Genomic DNA, 16,044 nt, shown 5'->3' on the forward strand with positions numbered 1-16,044 from the left:
AGGGTCCCTTGGATTAATTAAAGGCGTCTGGTCCCTCACGCTGTGTGGGGGGAAGAAGATCATGCGGGGGATTAGTCACGCCAACTCCCCTACGTCAGTGGAACGCGGCGGTCCCCGAAAATCTCCAACTTTCAATTCCATGTCCTCCTCACCTTTGAGACCTCCATCTCCCACATAATGGTCAAACCACTCTCCTTCAAAGGCGACAAGAAACCCAAAAAGCGGAAGCGCCCCGCCAATCCAGATGACGAGTCGGGCGAACCATCAAAGCAAGTGACCAAGCTCGCCGGCGAAGAGGATGGCGACGTGAACGACGACACATGGGTCTCCGCCGAGGCGGCAACAGACATTGTTGGACCTGTCATGATTGTCCTCCCGACCGAGCCTCCGAGCGCGCTGTCGTGCGATCCTGCCGGGAGCGTGTTCACGATCCCCATTGAGAACATTGTCGACAAGAACCCCGCGAGCAGCGAGCCACACGACGTCCGCATGGTCTGGGTCGCCAACAAGATCGCCGGCACGGACAAGTTCCGCTTCAAGGGCCACAACGGGCGCTTCCTCAGCTGCGACAAGGTGGGTAGCCTCGGCGCGGCGAGCGAGGCTGTCAGCCCGCTGGAGATGTGGGACGTGTTCCCCACGGCCGACACCCCGGGGACGTTCCAGATGCAGACGCAGCGCGAGACATATCTGCTCACCAAGGACGGCGGCAAGGCGCCCGAGATTCGGGGCGACGCGGACGCCGTCTCGTTTGGCACCACGCTGCGGATACGGATGCAGGCCCGGTTCAAGCCCAAGATTAAGGCTGGCAAGGAGGAGAAGGCGCTGGCCAAGATCAGCCGCAAGGAGCTTGAGGAGGCGGCAGGTCGACGGCTGGAGGAAGACGAGGTCAGGATGCTCAAGAAGGCGAGGAAAGACGGGAGCTACCACGAGGTGCTGCTGGATCTGAAGGTCAAGGGCAAGCACGACAAGTGGGGTTGACGGATGGCATTATAATGATACCCATGACATTTTCTCTTTTTTTCTTTTGAACTGTCAGAAGGCCTATGACGGCCGCCATGCTTTGATCTTACCGTCCTCGCCGCCCGTGAAGACGACCTGCTCCTCGTCAAAGAAGCAAAAATCCCGGACGATCTCTTCCCCATGACCACCGGGCAGGCCCACGCCCGCGCTCTTATCCAACGTCCACAGACCCTCCTGCTGTCCCTTGGCCAGGAAGACGAGGCCGAATTCGTGATTGTCCTGCGCGCCGCACCCGACAATGGCGCCGCTGCCGTCACGCTTGGGGATGACGTCGCAGACGTACTGGCAGCCCAGGCCCTGTCGTAGATCGCCAAAGTCCACCAGCGCATCGCCATTCTCGCGGGTGTCGCTAATGTCGTAGAGGGCGAACTTTTCGTCGTGGCTGAGGGCGGAGACGATGCTGCTGTCGCCGACAAACGTGGCTGTGTGGATGGAGGCGTTGAGATTGAGGGTTTGGATGGTCATTTCATCCTCATCTGTGATGCTGGTGTCGTGCACGCTGACCAAGCCGTCCGTAGAGCCCGACAACAGGATGTTGGGGCGTGTGGGATGGTAGGTGAGCGTGGTGATGTCGTCAGAGTGAAGATCGTGGTATGCGGCCTTGGGCGTAGCCTGGGCAGCCCGAATATCAAAGATGTGAATGGACGCCTGGTGGTGCGTGAGTTCTGTGCCAACGCTCAACGCTTGGCTTCCGGGATGAGTGGCCATGCTGAGGACTGGGGCGTCGCAGGCTTTGAAGTCAAGTGCTTTCCCCTTCTGCTGTCGGAAATCCCACAACGTGACGGTGCCGTTCCATCCTGATGTCGCGACAACGTTGTCGTCCCATGGCTGGAGGACGGAGATAGTGTCATGGGTTGTCTTGAATGACTTGAGCGGTCCTTGGGGTAAGGCTGCAGGGTTGTGCAGCGACAGGGAGCCATCCGTCGATATCGAAGTGAGGGTGGTCGCGGATGTGCGGAGAAGTGAGGTTATCCAGTCAGAGGAGGGCAGCGAGTATGCCTCGGTGTTTGTGAGGGTATACATGACTGCTATGTTGGGACGGTGAGCATGACAGAGGCAGACGAGAAGTGAAGTCGATGGTGATGAAATTTTGGAGGGGCAAACGGGGATGTGGTGGGACGTGAGTTTGCTGCGGAACTGGTTTGGCGCTGCATTGGCATGGTTGAATTACTTGATTCTGCGAAGCCGCATGGCTTCTGCGCATAATTAAGCTACGTCTATCGTTTCTGTCAGATACATGTATCGTACACGTGCTCGTCTATCGCTCATGTAAAAGAATCAAAAGGAGTAAAAGGAGTGGTCTCCAACCCTTTCCGCCCAAAACGCCCAAGTTGATGCAAATGACACTGGTAGCCTCACCAAGGCCCGTGTACTTTATGGTGTCTTCTCTTTGTTCCCTGCTGCCCGCTCGTTCACCCCCTTGAACACTCGCTTGCCTACTTCGTACGTGCTGATCATGATGGCGCAACTAGGTGCCACCTTGAGCGTGCGAGGGATCCATCCTCTCCACAGGCCCTGGACTCCCTCTGTCTTGAAGATCTCCCACAGCAGCCGCGCCATGTGGCGTTGCGGCCCTTCCGCGTCCCGGTACACCTGGGTCCTGGTCTTGCCCACGTCAAAGGGTGTGGTGACGATGGAGGCAAAGGCACCCGAAAGAGCACCCGACGCGAAGCTGTCGAGGAATGTTTCCGTGTGGTTTTCCGGAATCTGTGTTCGGCGATCGGCGTGCGAGGCGTTCCTATCGACCGGCTTGCCCTTCCTCTGCTCTCGAATGTCCGATAGCCGTGACCGGATCGCTTCGTATCCCCACCAGTACAGTCCTGAGAAGGGGACGTCTCTCCACAGAGTCAACGTCAAGCCTCTCCACAAGGACGTGTATCCTTGCTGACCGACCATCTCTCGTATACCTTTGAAGGTCTCCACCATGTGGTTGCCTGTGGAAGATGAGTTGGCGGCCTGCATCCGCGTGCGCACCAGCTCAATCGGCCCAACCGCTGTCGCGGCCATGATGCGCGCGACGGATCCGCCAGTCAAGGGTGCATAGTCGTCCGACATCTTGGAGAAGGGCGACTTGTGGTTGTATCGCAGCCACTCGTACCCAGTAAAGTAGATAATGTTGCCAGGCACCGCCATCACCAATGTGGGGGAGAGACCTCGCCACAGGGTCGTGACGCCCTCATTCCGCGCAATCTTCCGTAGCCCATCGAGCGTTGAGCTGTATGTCTTGCGCTGTGTTTCCTGCACGGCGCAGTCCACAGGCGGCGTTATTGACGTGGTCGTGGTCGCGACGCCTATTTTGGGGGTGGACGCCAGGCAATATTCGGCATTGTTGCCCATGAAGAAGACCTCGCGGCAGCATGCTGTGACGCCGAGTTCTGATGCTTGCGCTGGTGTGAGGCTCGTCGTCGACATGGTGAGGCGGGTAAAGTCGAGGTTCGGTGAGGGGCTCGGGCGAGGGTTCTGCGATTGCAATCGTACGCGGACGACATCGAGAGGTGTCACTGGCCTCGCGTTAGTACTTGAACATTGACCACCATCCGTTCGGCAAGCACATACTTAGAAGAGACGTCAGCAGACTACCAGTGATGGCAGAGAGCATCTTCTGTCCCGTGGTGACCTCGAACGTATCTGGGCCCGTTGGTGGCACTGCGCCACCGGAGGCATCATCGTTGGCCTTGATGTTGACTGCCTGCGCACCGGCGGCGGCCATGGTGGCGCCGAGATGCTGAGTGTGTGTCCCTGTATGCTGTCCTCCTCAGTCGCACAACGTAGGTCGTATGCGCATCAATAATCGTTTCTTCGGGACACCGTGTGGTTCTGGTTTCGCGCTGCTTATTTCGCGGTCGTGTCAGGGCACTTAGTTGGTGTCGAGGCGGGAGGAAGTGATGAGTATGGTCGTCATGATTGATTGATAAGAGCTCCACCAATTTTTTTGGATTGTCGCGAGGCCGGAGATGAGAAAGGTCCCCAATTCGCCGATTTCCGGGCATCTCTCGATTGGCTGCCGCAGGGCAATGGACACCCGGCGTATGGCTCATCGGGGTTCCTTATCGCAGTATCGATAAGCCGCATTGCTTATCTCACCTACCAGCGCCTCAAGTAACATCATCGACGTGCTTCCTTTCTTCTCACTCAAACCCCAACCTATTCAGCTATAGTCTGTCTATTTATGAGAAGACAATGCCGCCATAATAAGGAGCACTACGCATACCCATTCACAGCCCTCTAGCCCACATGTACCATGACCTCCGGATCTAGCACCCAGCTCGACACAGAGCTCGAGTCGTTCCGCCAACAATGGCTTACGGATCTACACTCCAAAGGCAACCAGCCATCGTCTACTTCTGGGCCGCGCCAAGGAGAGTCATCATCAGCGCCGGCCAAGCACAGGCGGAAAGTGTCAGCTCAGGTCCCGGCAAGGAAGAAGGCCATCTATGCTGAAGACGACAATGACTACCTGCACGGCCAGGCCTTTGACGAGGCACCCCCTCCCACGGGGCACACTCTCACGGGGCCGAGCAAGGAACCCCCAAGAGAGCTGGTCTCTGCGTTGGATCACTTTGAAGAGGCCATGGAGAGGGAAGCGCAGGGGAACATGGGCGACAGCCTGAAGCTCTACCGGCAAGCTTACAAGCTGGACAACACCGTGGACAAGCGGTATCGGGAGAAACACTTCCCGCCAGGGCATACCAAACCAAAGAAGCAGGTCTCGGCGGCGAAGGAAACATCAGAACCTGTACAGCCTCAGGAACCTGATGAGCCCCAACCGTTGACGATCCAGGAGCTCATTGCGTCCTTTTCCACACTGGCCATCGAACCAACCCCGCCAGACGTAGAGGGCATGCCGCAACCACCCTGCCCAATTTCCGAACTGCCTGACGAACTGCTTTCACACATCCTTCTCGACGTCGCCATCGCTGATGTCGCGGACTTTGCACGGCTGTCGCTGGTGTGCAAGCGCTTGGCTTACCTAGTCTCCTCGGAGCAACGCATATGGCGTAGGGTATGCATAGGGAGGGAGTTTGGCTTCCAAGGTCTCTGGCGTCACTGGGGTATCGAGAAGGAGTGGCAACCGCTGCCAGAATGGACGGAACTTCCGAGCGGCGACATTGTCAACACGAGAGACATACAGGAGGCCAGGATGCGAGAAGAGCACATCAAAACCCTGTCTCTGGTCCCTTCCCCATATCCATCATGGCAGACGCAATTCTTCCGACGTCCCAGGATACGATTCAATGGCTGCTACATATCGACAGTGAACTACGTCCGCTCGGGCCAGCAGTCCACCAACCAGGCCACGTGGGGCGGTGCGCCCGTCCTCATCGTCACGTACTACCGCTATCTGCGCTTCTACCGCGACGGCTCGTGCATTTCCCTCCAAACAACGAGTGAGCCGGGCGATGTGGTACATCATCTCACAAAAGACGAGTTGGCGCGCCACAAGGGCGACAAGGACCGGGGCCATGCGAGCAACCTGCCTGGGGCCGTCATGAGTCTCGCCCTGAAAGGCCGCTGGCGACTCGCCAACGAAGAGGACGAGAGTCACGGCAAGACGCTGGAAGAGCGCGAAGGCGACCTCTACATTGAGACGGAGGGCGTCAAGCCGCGGTACATGTACCGCATGGAGCTGTCCCTGCGCAATGCGGGCAAGGGCGCGCGGAACAACAAGCTTGTTTGGCGTGGGTTCTACAGCTACAACAAGCTGTCGGCTGACTGGGGCCAATTTGGCCCCAAGAACGACAAGCCATTTTTCTTTAGCCGCGTGCGGAGTTATGGGTTTGGCGCGTAAACAAGCCCCCTATAGAGATGATCGATCCAATAAATGAGCTCACGAGACACGTGCAAACACATTTCCATCAGCATGGTATTGCCATTGCCCCTATATCCGCATAAAGTCAACGGTCCCATGGTCATTAAGTAAGCCTATATACAAGGAGATCAACATCTCATGGCTGCGCTCGAGGAAGGGTAATAGAAGCCCCATATAGACAAAAAAGAAGTCGCTGTCAAGTCAAGACGATAGCTGTGTATAGTGTGGTGTGCGTTGGGTATCAGAGCAATTATCTCAGCCTCTTGCCGTCGAGGAATTTAGGACTCTTGTCCTTGTAATAATTATCGGGGGCATCCATTTGCTTGCGGGCTTCGAATGCGGCCCTTTCGTCGTCGTCCATGGTGAACGCCTTTTTGAACCAGCCAAAGGCGCTCTTTTTCTTCTTTACGGTTCGTCCAGTCTGGACGGAAGGGGTTCCTTGACGCGTTGCCCGATCACCGGCGCTCGTCGCTGCAATACTTTCAAGCGTTGCCATGCTTCCAAGGCGGGACGGTTGGCCGCGTAGGTGTTGCGGGAAGTGCGGTGTTGTAGGATGCGGCTGCGGTCCTGCCGCTGTGTGTGGTCTCTGTTGCAATGGCGAGTGGGGTGAGGCTCGCACTGGGTGATAGTGCTGAAAGTCGGAACTGGGCGATGCCATCAGCGGTGGCCGTGCCGGTCCAAGCTCAGCGTGAGAAGCAACGCGAGGAAGACCATGCTGACGATGGGCGTCCACGTCTAACATGCTACTGCCCGACGACCCATGGGCGCGGTGAAAGCTTGCTTCCGAGTCCCGTGTCTGTAGATGATGATTGTTGTGGCTACGCCGAGAGACAAAGGCGGGCGAGCCTCGTCCGTTCGCACCTCCAGGCTTGACCGTCGGCGGTATCAGGATATCATCGGGCGGTGCTCCTTTTAGAGACACTCGATGGCGGATGGAGCCTCGAGACTGTATTTGTGGAAGTACCTCGTGTTGTTGCCGAGTAGTAGTAGCGGTGGACGTAGGCGTTGTTGATGGCGCCGGCGCCTCCTTGACCCTGGGTGATGGCATGGGCTCGGGGAGTAGGGGCGTGTAGGTCCTTGGCTGCAACAGGTACAAGGGCCCGTCCTCCTTTTCTTCCTCTGGCACCTCCTGTACAGTAGGAGGCTTTGACGCGCTGAGCTCTGGGCCCCATTTTGTCGTTTCGATAGACATCTTCTTGGAGACTCTGTTACCACTGTATCGCGTTGGTGGCAGCAATGGGGTTACGCCTGGGAGTGGAAAATCCTCGAGCCCATCGTCCGAATCACCGTCTTCCATCATCGAATGCTGCGCGAATGAGGTCGAACCACTCCTGATACTGATGCGGGCATTGGACATGGGATTCGACCGTACCGAAGGCGGCGAAGATATCGATGTCTTGCTTTTCAGACTCCCAGACATGGGGGACGTGTACGGAGGGATGGTGGACCACGTCTTGCGACTGACCTCGCCCGCCTTCTGGGCCATCTCTGCTGTGATGGTCATGAGCTTGATGATGAGACTGTTCAGGTCCTGTGCTCGGCTGTTCGTCTCGTCGAACGCATTCAACCAAGCGTCGGCGTTGCCCTTCATGGCATCGTGGATCTCCACCAGGTCGGGGCGCCCATTTCTCCACGCCCCATCTCGCAGCTCCTGCAACCACTCCTTAAAGGCAGAGACGCCGTGCAGACCTGCTTCCACGTCGTCATCCCACTGCCGCATGACTACATTCATCCTCGCCAAGACGTGGTCAATCTTCTCGTTGCCTTCCAGAATCTCGGCACGATAGTTGCGATCCTCCAGCCTCTCCTCGAAATCCTTTCCGGTCGATATCGTCTCCCTTAAAAGCAGGATGCGGTCTTCCAGGTCCGCCGAGGCTTGCGCCAGGTCCTCCAGTGTGACCTCAAGAAACTCGTCGACCTCGTCAATATGGCCTTGCAGGATGCCGACAACCTGCGCATGGTCGTTGGCCATGCCATTGAGTAGCAAGTAGACGCCGAATGAGATTTGCGACAAGAGCTTGAGGACTTCGTGCTCCTTCTGGCCAGGTCGGTAGCGCCATGGTGCATCGAATGGCTCGTCATCCTTGGTCTGAGCCAGGAGCCTCTCTCGCCGCTGTGCTGCGTCGAATTCGCGGAGCCGTGGTTTGCGCACAGGACCCGTAGTCACTTCCGCCAGCGACTCGGCGAACGCCAGCTGCATCAGGGGGATCGGATGTGAAGGGACGTTCGGTACCGATGCTTCGTCGTCGTGTATGGGCATTTCCGTCACGTTATTCTCCCCGCGCAGGATCGAGTCAGAAATCGACGGCCTCGGTTCAATATCGAGCTCGATTTGTATTTGATCCGACACGTCTGCCAGCTGTTCTTGGGGGGTCATCGGCTCGGCGTCGATCTGAATCTCAATTTCGGACGTTGGAGTCTTCGCTCGGGGCGTTGACATCCTACGGGGTTGTGGAAAGTCGAGGTCGAGCTTTGACGACTCTGCGACGGAGGTCGTCTCGAAAATAGACCCATCTTCGTCCTCGGATGTTGACTGCGATCCACCGTTCAGGAATGATTTGGACGCAGCGGGCGGCTTGGACTCTGAAACAGATTCTGGTTCGGTTTCGGGCTCCTGCCGGCGTGGGAAGGGACTGCCTCCACCGGCCGTGGCTGAACTTCCCTGGATGATGGACACGCGGAAGCCTCCATCTTCAAATTGGAGTGGAGGCAGCTGGATCGAGGTCATGGCTGCGCCAATGTGCCGGAGACTAGTATTCGAGACGATTCGTGTGGTCTGACAGCGGGATGAACCATGGAACGCTGCGCGCCGATCCCTATCGGATAGTAGCAGGTCGTGTAAGCGACGAGATTGAGACGGTGTAACGAGCGAATGTAGTTGGCGGAGCAGATAGAATGTTCGGCGTCGCACGAGTCGAGGTTCAGACGCCGTTCACAGCCATGGTCCAAGAGCAATGGCCGGTTCGTTTGCTTGTCTTCAATGTAGAGCGTGGACAGGTGGTTATCAATGCGCCCGCGTCCACATTTGTCGTCGGCTCAGCCCCCGTCGTGCTAAAACGAGACAGAACAGGACAAAGCAGGGGTCGTGGGTCGTGATCGTGATCGTGATCGTTCGGGTTCGCGCAGTCGACGGCCCTCAAGCAATGGGAAACAAGCAGGAACAATTCGAAGACAAGATGCTGCGCAGGACGAAATCAGGATCGAGGTCACAAAGGTCCGGGGAAAGAAAACGGAGGAGTCGAGACATGGCATGCGTGCCTCCAGTCAATGGCCCAGCGAACGTGCCGCCGTCTTCTCCATCCATGTCCCCTGGGACTGGAAGGCACTGGTGGGGACTGCAGAGGCTTGGCTGCCCTGGGCTTCCAGTCAACGAACTGGCGGAAGGCTCCAGTCCAGTCCATCCCTCCCCCACCTCGCATTTCGCTGATTGATGAATCTCATTTCGCCTGGGCGAGGACAGAGTCGACAGACAGTCAGTCCAAAGGGCGCCAAGCAATTAATCACGTCCGTTTTTTTTTACTTTTTTTCGACTTTTTTTTTTTTTTTAATTACCCTGACCTTCTTCCCAACGGCTGTGAGCTGCTAATAACGCGCGACAAGTAAGGTATAGTTCGTGCTCAATGTACTGCTCCTGTGAGTCCTCTCTGCTGGGCTACGTTTGCCCCTGTCCCTTGCAGCTCAATCTCCACGTGTGCCAACAAAGATAAAATCAAAAACGGCCCTGTAGGCTATATCACGGCAGCGGCAGCTCTGTTAAACTTGCCATTCATACATCTGCACAATCACTGGTCCATTAGACAATTTCCGCTTTACGCTGATCTCGCCATATTAAATCATGAACGTCCGGCGCGCAAAGCCGGATCGGCAAAGCGCGCCCTCCCTTTGCTGGTCGGCATCGACAGCGGGGCACCGAAGAGTCGAGACTCGTCAGCGGACGCGTACGGAGTACGTACTGCTTAGATTGGAATTAAGACACGCAGGCAGACCACCCCTTTTGTCTTATGGACACGCGACGGTCGGCCGCCATGGTCACGCGCAGCAGCGACGGTATTGACTATGGAAGAGCAACGTTGGGGAGATGTCTCCAATCCACTATTGCAGCAGCATTGCGTTGGAGCCTGAAGGCCAGTGGGGATTTGAGAGGTTAATGATAGAACCTAGAATTACATCCGTGCTATCGCCATGTTATTATTCTATGTTGTGAAAAGGAGGTCAAAGCTTCCGTGCATTGTGGGCATAGCTGCTACAAAATGTTCCAAAATGTTCCCACTGTGATCGTGAACCTACGTAGTACGTGCGTACGTACTCCGTACCACTGCACCAGCTGCAGTGGCCCAAAAAGAACTCAAGCTGCTAGACTAGCTGCTGGACTAAGATACGCCGCGTAAGGTGTCCTGGGATCGTCGTCTTTCCCCTTTAACACAAAGATCGGCGGCAGAGGAAGTGGTTCCTGGCTCCGCCCCCACATCCCGCGCGCGCCCCAGCCGAAGACGGTGTCTCCTCAGACTTGTCACTTGGTACATGGTCCATCTGCTTGAAATGATATCCATCTCGCTGGCTAAGTACTTTTGACTGTGTTACAATGTGCGGCTGTTATGCCTTATCTCACGCCATTGAGGAGCAAAAGGTAATAGAGTAGACCCTCAGGTGGTGTCCGGGTAAAAGAGCGTGATCACTTTGGGAGAATGCGCGGAACTATTGCCATGATTCTCGTGACATTTACTTGGTAACGTTTCCGGTCTATACACTTGTACATCTATTCTATCGAGCTCAACATTTGAGAGTCACGCCTTTTCGCTTCTCCGTCTCCCGGATTTCGAACATGACTTGAATGCCGACGAAGAGGCAGGCACAAGAAATCATCATGAACATGACACCTGCTCCATGTTAGCCTGCAGTTTCCCTTGCAACGGATAAAAGGAACACTTACCTGACCAGGTGTGCAGAATACTCTTCACAATGACCTCCAAGCCATCCAGCCCTAGCGCAAACCCCACGAGGTTCGCCGAGATCATCATGAGAACGTTGCCCACGGCCCCTACGCAGCAGAGCATCCGGTACTCTGCTGGGCGGCTTTCCCACTTGTGCTTTGGGAAGAGCCAAGTGGCGACCCATTCTGGCACCATGAACAGCACAATCAACCAGCCCCATATGAGAAGCCTCATCTGGATGTCGTGCCACAGCGCAACAAATGTAAACGAGACCAGATACGTAAGGATGGAGCGCACGGTCGACTGCCACGTCCGGAAGGAAGATCCGCCCAGGGGCACATAGATGTACCGGACAATCCACCGGTTGTACGAGCGATGCCACGACCGCCAGAAGAGCTGGGTGCTGTAGTTGTTGCTCACGCAACGAACCATGTTCTCGGGCGGGTCAATGCCGTCGACCAAGGACCACAGCCTGAACAACCGCCATGGGAGCAGCAGCTTGAGCCAGATAATGTGCAGGTTCATAAACGACAGTAGGCTGAGTTGCGCCGCTGTGTAGGAGCTCCAATCAGGGTTGTTTTTGCTAATCGCATTCACGTAGTTGAAGTGGAGTACCAGCTCCATGGTGAGAAGAACGAGGATGAAGCGAATCGCATAACGGATGGTGCGCGGACGCTCAATGCTGGCCACCTTGTGCTTCGACTGAGAAATGTAGTCGTTGAAGGTAAGGATCGGCCCCACGAGGTAGAGCGGGGCATAGATGGCATACGCAACAAAGTTCCTCCACGTGTAGTCGTGCACGTTGGCCGAGATGGAAACGCGGTCGCGTTCCGAGAGCTCAGCCGGATTGAGCTGCTTCTTCTTTGGTGCATTAGACGTTATGTGAGCAACAGCAGTAGATGGGTGGCCCGTACCTCGATAGAGCTGGCGTGACTCTTGCCAAGGCTCCAGTAGTAGTCCATGTTGAAGCTGATCAGCCGCAGGATGGTAATGTTGAAGAGAATGTCCCAGCGACTCATGATGCCGCCGTAGCTGTCCAACCAGCCACCCCACTCCTGCAGTGGCGGCGCGACGTAGTAGGCAATGTCCCGGAAACGGTATCCGTTGCAAATGTCGTTGGCAAACAGCAATGGGACGTTGAACGCCCAAGTCCCGAAAGGTATGTAACGGCGCGGCAACTGGGTGGCCAACCGGTAGTTGATGTTGAGGATCAGGAAAATCTTGAATGCAGAAACGCCGTGCAAGATGAACAGGAACAAGATGGCGAATGCGTAGTCAAAGGACGCTCGTTGCTCCAACCGGCCGCCGCTCTTCTCCTTCTTGTCACTCGTCGGGAACACAGCGTTCCAGCCTTTGCGGAGCAGCGGGTGGAAGATGAGCAACGCGGTCATGGCCGGTAGATTGCCGCGAAACGTGTAGTACTGGGAGTCTGAAATGTCGATCCTTCGTCCCGGGACCCAGCCCGGCCACAGGTAGTGCGCGTACTTGCCATAGCGCGGGTCTTCAGGTCGGGAGACCTGGTACGGCACCCAGAACATGCAAGGCACGGCCATCAGGATGACGGCGTAGTAGACGAAGAACTCGGGACTCCTCCATTTCGACGGCGGTGCTTTTGCTGGTTTGAGGCGGCTCGTGGCAGGATCGCTTCGGGCGTCGATGACGGTCTGGTAAGGCACCTGGGACGAGCTGGTAAAGCGCGTGTCGAGCGTGTCGAGGTCGTAGATGTTTCGAAAGAGCGTGAGCGGACCCATTGTGAATGTCGGGTCCCGTGAAAGGATTCAGCGCATCGTGTTCGGGGTGTGAAATGTATCGCACGCGACCTACCTACTCGTGTCGGAGGTGGGAGTAGGAGTAGGACGGTGGTGATGGTTAAGGCACGAGAGCGTAGCGTGGGGCCGAGGCGAAGGTCCGAGACCCCTGGATTTCATGGGGAGGTTTTGGACACGGTGCCCCACAGTAAGCGCCCTAGCCCAGGCCAGGCACAGCCCCAAGTTCCACCGTGACTGCAGAACGACGTTACTTCACGACTTGATTTAAATTTGTGGCCAGCTGGCATCAGGAGGAGCATACATCATACTGGCTCGGCAATTTGTCCAGCTTTGAAGAGCAATTGTTATTACCTCATGATTTTGCCTCGCTAAGGCGAAGAGACGACCGACTCCAACTCGCACAGCAGATATGCCTACCCTAAAGTGGCCATGATTCGACATCGTATCGAGCTGTGAAGTCTCTCAAAAAAGAGCCAGAGCCATGAACAGGCTCAATGCTCGGCCTGAACACACTTGAAGGCTTGAGCAGTCTTCCAGAAGAAGCGTCTCTCGCGGAATTGTCCCCGAATTATACGCTCAATGCTGAGAACATCTTCAAAGTTTCTCGGCCCCTTCAACTGGACTTGTTGAACTAACGACTGTAACTCAAACAACGTCGACAATGCTTCTTCTTTTCACAAGCTACTCTCACCATATTTCATCTAAACGTAAAGTTGCTGATGATTATATTGAAAGAGGAGGACCCTCCAAGGGTCGTTTTATTTCTAGGGGCGTGCGCGCGCACCAGTACCATGTGAACAATCGAAAGAGGCTCCCTACCCACGCAGCTAATACGCCTGGGCCACGCGCTTGACATGATACTCCAACGCCGTCATGGGAGGGTACGCTGGAGGGCGCGTCTCCGAAACGAACTGTTCCAACGGCCCCACGCACGTGTCCCGGTCCGCTTTGACAAAAAAGGGGATAGAGAAGCGTTCCGGGATGACGAGCTCCTCGCCGCCCTGGCGGGACGACTTGAGGGCCGGCGGAAGCTTGACGTTGTGGACACCCGCCTTGACCACGCCGTTGGTCCACCTCTCCATGGTCTCGCTAATGTTCAGAATGAGCTCGTCGAGGGCGTTGGGGTCCACGGCCTCGAACTTTCCGTCGCATCGCCGGTTCTCAATCTCGAGACCACCGACGCCATCCTGGAACAGGCAGGTAATCACGCCCAGGTCCGTGTGCGGCCAAACGCGGCTGACGTCCTTGGGCGCGTTGCTCATGGATGCTTCGGGATAGTGGTTGAAGCGCAACTCGCTCGACTGTCCCTGACACTTGTCGGTGAAGGCGCCTTGGGGGAGCTCGAGGGCCATTTCCATGGCCGACAGGATGGCCTGGCTGACGCCGTGGCATCGCTCGAAAAAGTCTTCTAGGTAGGTTTTCATGGAGGGCACGTCGGCCTCGTCCAGCCATCGGTTGGGGAACTGCTCATCGGACGGAGGGCCGATATCAAAGTGCTCCTGGATTCCGCCGCCAGGTCAGCAGGAAGATCAGAGTGGTCGACCGGACTTGTGACTGACCTTGGCGTCTGTTTCGGTGATTTTCTTTCCACTTTGCTCGAGGGCACCAAAGAGCATGGCAGTACTCTCCGACCCGACCCTGCTCCAACCTCGTTGAGGATACGGCCCGGGCACGTGTTCTATTTGCCGTTTCACGTTGTCCGGCAAGCTGAAAAACTTCTTTGACTACCAAGCTCAGCGTCAGTGTCCGTTTTGATGGAATTGCTTTTAGAGTTCAAGCGTAGAGCCTGCTCGACTCGACTTGCACAGACAGGGAGCAGTTCAACGTACTATGGACAGGGCATCTTGTATCATTGCTCTGGAGATGCCATGGTTGACAAGCTTGACGAAACCATCCAACTTGAGCGCATCGACGAGGTCTCTGGCAAAGGCCTCACGTTCCAGCTGGTCACTCGACTTGAACCGGGACAGGTCCAAGGTGGCGACCTTGAATAGCGCCGGTGCTGATTCGACGGACATGGTTTAGTCTAGCGTCTGGTGCTGGAGGAACGAGAGTATGGAGGGCAAGCGTACGTATGGCTTCGACCGGGCGTGCGAGAATGGAAACCGATATTGCTAAGTATTGTCACAGAGACGACGCCAGTGGTCTCCGGATCAAACCCAGCTGTTCTCGCCCACTAGCCATGGGGTGCTGACTCCTGAGAGAGGCAGGCATCAAGACCGTCTGATGAGCATTACGCGACGAGCAAATCATCTTCCTGGCTGACTGAATGCGGCCATGTAGCATGGCGAGCCTCTCCAAGAACAGGGTATAGTCAAGAGATGCAGCTTGCCCCAACAACGATCTGAGTCTGTTGGCTTGTAGTTGATTTGAGATTGATGCCTCGTGGAGATACCATCTTAGACACGACTACCCTGCACCTCTCGCGGCAGTCGTAATACAATCTGCACTCACACGCCCGGGCGTCTTGTTACGACATGCATTGCATTTCAGGCTGTATTTGAGATCCGGGGGTCACGTAAGGACGTCTCATGTCATCAATAATTTCATTCTTATTTCCGCCTCCCGTGGCGCACACCATGCACGACCCCAGCTGCCAGAAGTTGGGTCTTGGTACGGACGTAGAGCATCTCTAATCACCGTCTCGGTGTGTGATAGGTAAGCTGTTTACTTATGCACACTCATGCTTGACAGGTGTTATCCTTACTACTACTCTACAATAGATCGGCAAATGGCACACATACACTGTATTGTTCAGACTTGAATAGAAATATCGATCGAATGTGCATGTTCATTTATTACTAACAGAACTCTCTACCTTCAAAGATTTCGTATCACAAAAACATGTTTCTGCAAAGTCAGTCAAGTGACCAGCTTGTGATGCTTTGGACTCTTGAAGTAGTTGAGCTTTAGGATGAGTCAGATACAGGGCTTCTCCTCAGGCTTGGCTATGCTGGGCTGACTCGATCCCCCGTCCCGGCAAAAGATTGGCACGCAGGGCCTCGAAAAGAGAGCCTGCATGATGTACCACGAAGCTAGAATGGAAGTAGCAGTGGCCGGGATCTGGGCGGGATATACCACAGCCTAGGCGGGAGCACAACAGGAAGCCATTGTGTTTGTGACTTGAGGCCAATATAGATTGTGAATGAAAATGGGGGGCTGATGGTGCTCTGAATCTCCGGGATGTATTATGCCCAACGGCATTTGTGAGCTCAAAGAGGGATGTGCAACAGCTCAGCAGTCCACAGAGCCAAAGAGCAGTCAGTTTCCCCCTTTCCACGGCCACATGTCCCCCCCATCCATAGCAGGTCATTCTTTCATATACTTGTTCTGTTTTCGTGTGACTTTGGCCCCAGGCTCTGCCCTCCGAATTCCAATTGACATCTTTCCCCTATTTTTCTGATCAGTCTGCCGTCTACTGAGCAGGAGAAGCCTTGTCATTTCAAGCAAGCTATGTCAGCCTCACTATCACTCAGAGCACCGATGCCTCACCTGGTCAGCAGAGCCAGGCTAC

The 16,044-nt window shown here is 55.7% G+C and overlaps 8 protein-coding genes across 8 annotated transcripts; 3 read left to right on the forward strand and 5 right to left on the reverse strand.

Moving 5' to 3' along the window:
• Positions 1-92: 92 nt before the first annotated feature.
• Positions 93-1,030, forward strand: F5Z01DRAFT_645546 (FRG1-like family-domain-containing protein). The gene has a single exon (XM_046262847.1). The coding sequence runs from the start codon at positions 178-180 to the stop codon at positions 976-978; it is 801 nt and encodes a 266-aa protein (XP_046122197.1). The 5' UTR covers positions 93-177; the 3' UTR covers positions 979-1,030.
• On the reverse strand, positions 1,031-2,171 carry F5Z01DRAFT_645547 (WD40-repeat-containing domain protein). Its single transcript, XM_046262848.1, has one exon. It carries the CDS (start codon positions 2,041-2,043, stop codon positions 1,042-1,044), a length of 1,002 nt encoding a protein of 333 aa, XP_046122198.1. The 5' UTR covers positions 2,044-2,171; the 3' UTR covers positions 1,031-1,041.
• F5Z01DRAFT_645549 (mitochondrial carrier domain-containing protein) lies at positions 2,154-4,005 on the reverse strand. Its single transcript, XM_046262849.1, has 2 exons — positions 3,577-4,005; positions 2,154-3,521 (listed from the first exon to the last, which is right to left on the reverse strand). Exons 1-2 carry the CDS (start codon positions 3,728-3,730, stop codon positions 2,395-2,397), a joined length of 1,281 nt encoding a protein of 426 aa, XP_046122199.1. The 5' UTR covers positions 3,731-4,005; the 3' UTR covers positions 2,154-2,394.
• On the forward strand, positions 3,996-5,944 carry F5Z01DRAFT_327661 (uncharacterized protein). Its single transcript, XM_046259075.1, has one exon. The coding sequence runs from the start codon at positions 4,262-4,264 to the stop codon at positions 5,807-5,809; it is 1,548 nt and encodes a 515-aa protein (XP_046122200.1). The 5' UTR covers positions 3,996-4,261; the 3' UTR covers positions 5,810-5,944.
• F5Z01DRAFT_327646 (uncharacterized protein) lies at positions 5,945-8,671 on the reverse strand. Its single transcript, XM_046259074.1, has one exon. It carries the CDS (start codon positions 8,556-8,558, stop codon positions 6,081-6,083), a length of 2,478 nt encoding a protein of 825 aa, XP_046122201.1. The 5' UTR covers positions 8,559-8,671; the 3' UTR covers positions 5,945-6,080.
• F5Z01DRAFT_327645 (uncharacterized protein) lies at positions 8,672-9,463 on the forward strand. Its single transcript, XM_046259073.1, has one exon. It carries the CDS (start codon positions 8,785-8,787, stop codon positions 9,259-9,261), a length of 477 nt encoding a protein of 158 aa, XP_046122202.1. The 5' UTR covers positions 8,672-8,784; the 3' UTR covers positions 9,262-9,463.
• Positions 9,464-10,528: 1,065 nt separating this feature from the next.
• On the reverse strand, positions 10,529-12,751 carry F5Z01DRAFT_645553 (putative glycerol:H+ symporter). The gene is made up of 3 exons (XM_046262850.1): positions 11,676-12,751; positions 10,761-11,622; positions 10,529-10,707 (listed from the first exon to the last, which is right to left on the reverse strand). The coding sequence occupies exons 1-3, from the start codon at positions 12,510-12,512 to the stop codon at positions 10,601-10,603; spliced, it is 1,806 nt and encodes a 601-aa protein (XP_046122203.1). The 5' UTR covers positions 12,513-12,751; the 3' UTR covers positions 10,529-10,600.
• A 606-nt stretch (positions 12,752-13,357) lies between these two features.
• Positions 13,358-14,548, reverse strand: F5Z01DRAFT_670927 (isopenicillin N synthase; the record flags this gene model as incomplete). Its single annotated transcript, XM_046264633.1, has 3 exons — positions 13,358-14,029; positions 14,090-14,254; positions 14,360-14,548. The coding sequence occupies 3 exons, from the start codon at positions 14,546-14,548 to the stop codon at positions 13,358-13,360; spliced, it is 1,026 nt and encodes a 341-aa protein (XP_046122204.1).
• Between the last annotated feature and the right edge of the window lie 1,496 nt (positions 14,549-16,044).

This window comes from Emericellopsis atlantica, assembly GCF_019669845.1.
Source record: "Emericellopsis atlantica unplaced genomic scaffold F5Z01scaffold_3, whole genome shotgun sequence".
Classification (NCBI taxonomy): domain Eukaryota; kingdom Fungi; phylum Ascomycota; class Sordariomycetes; order Hypocreales; family Bionectriaceae; genus Emericellopsis; species Emericellopsis atlantica.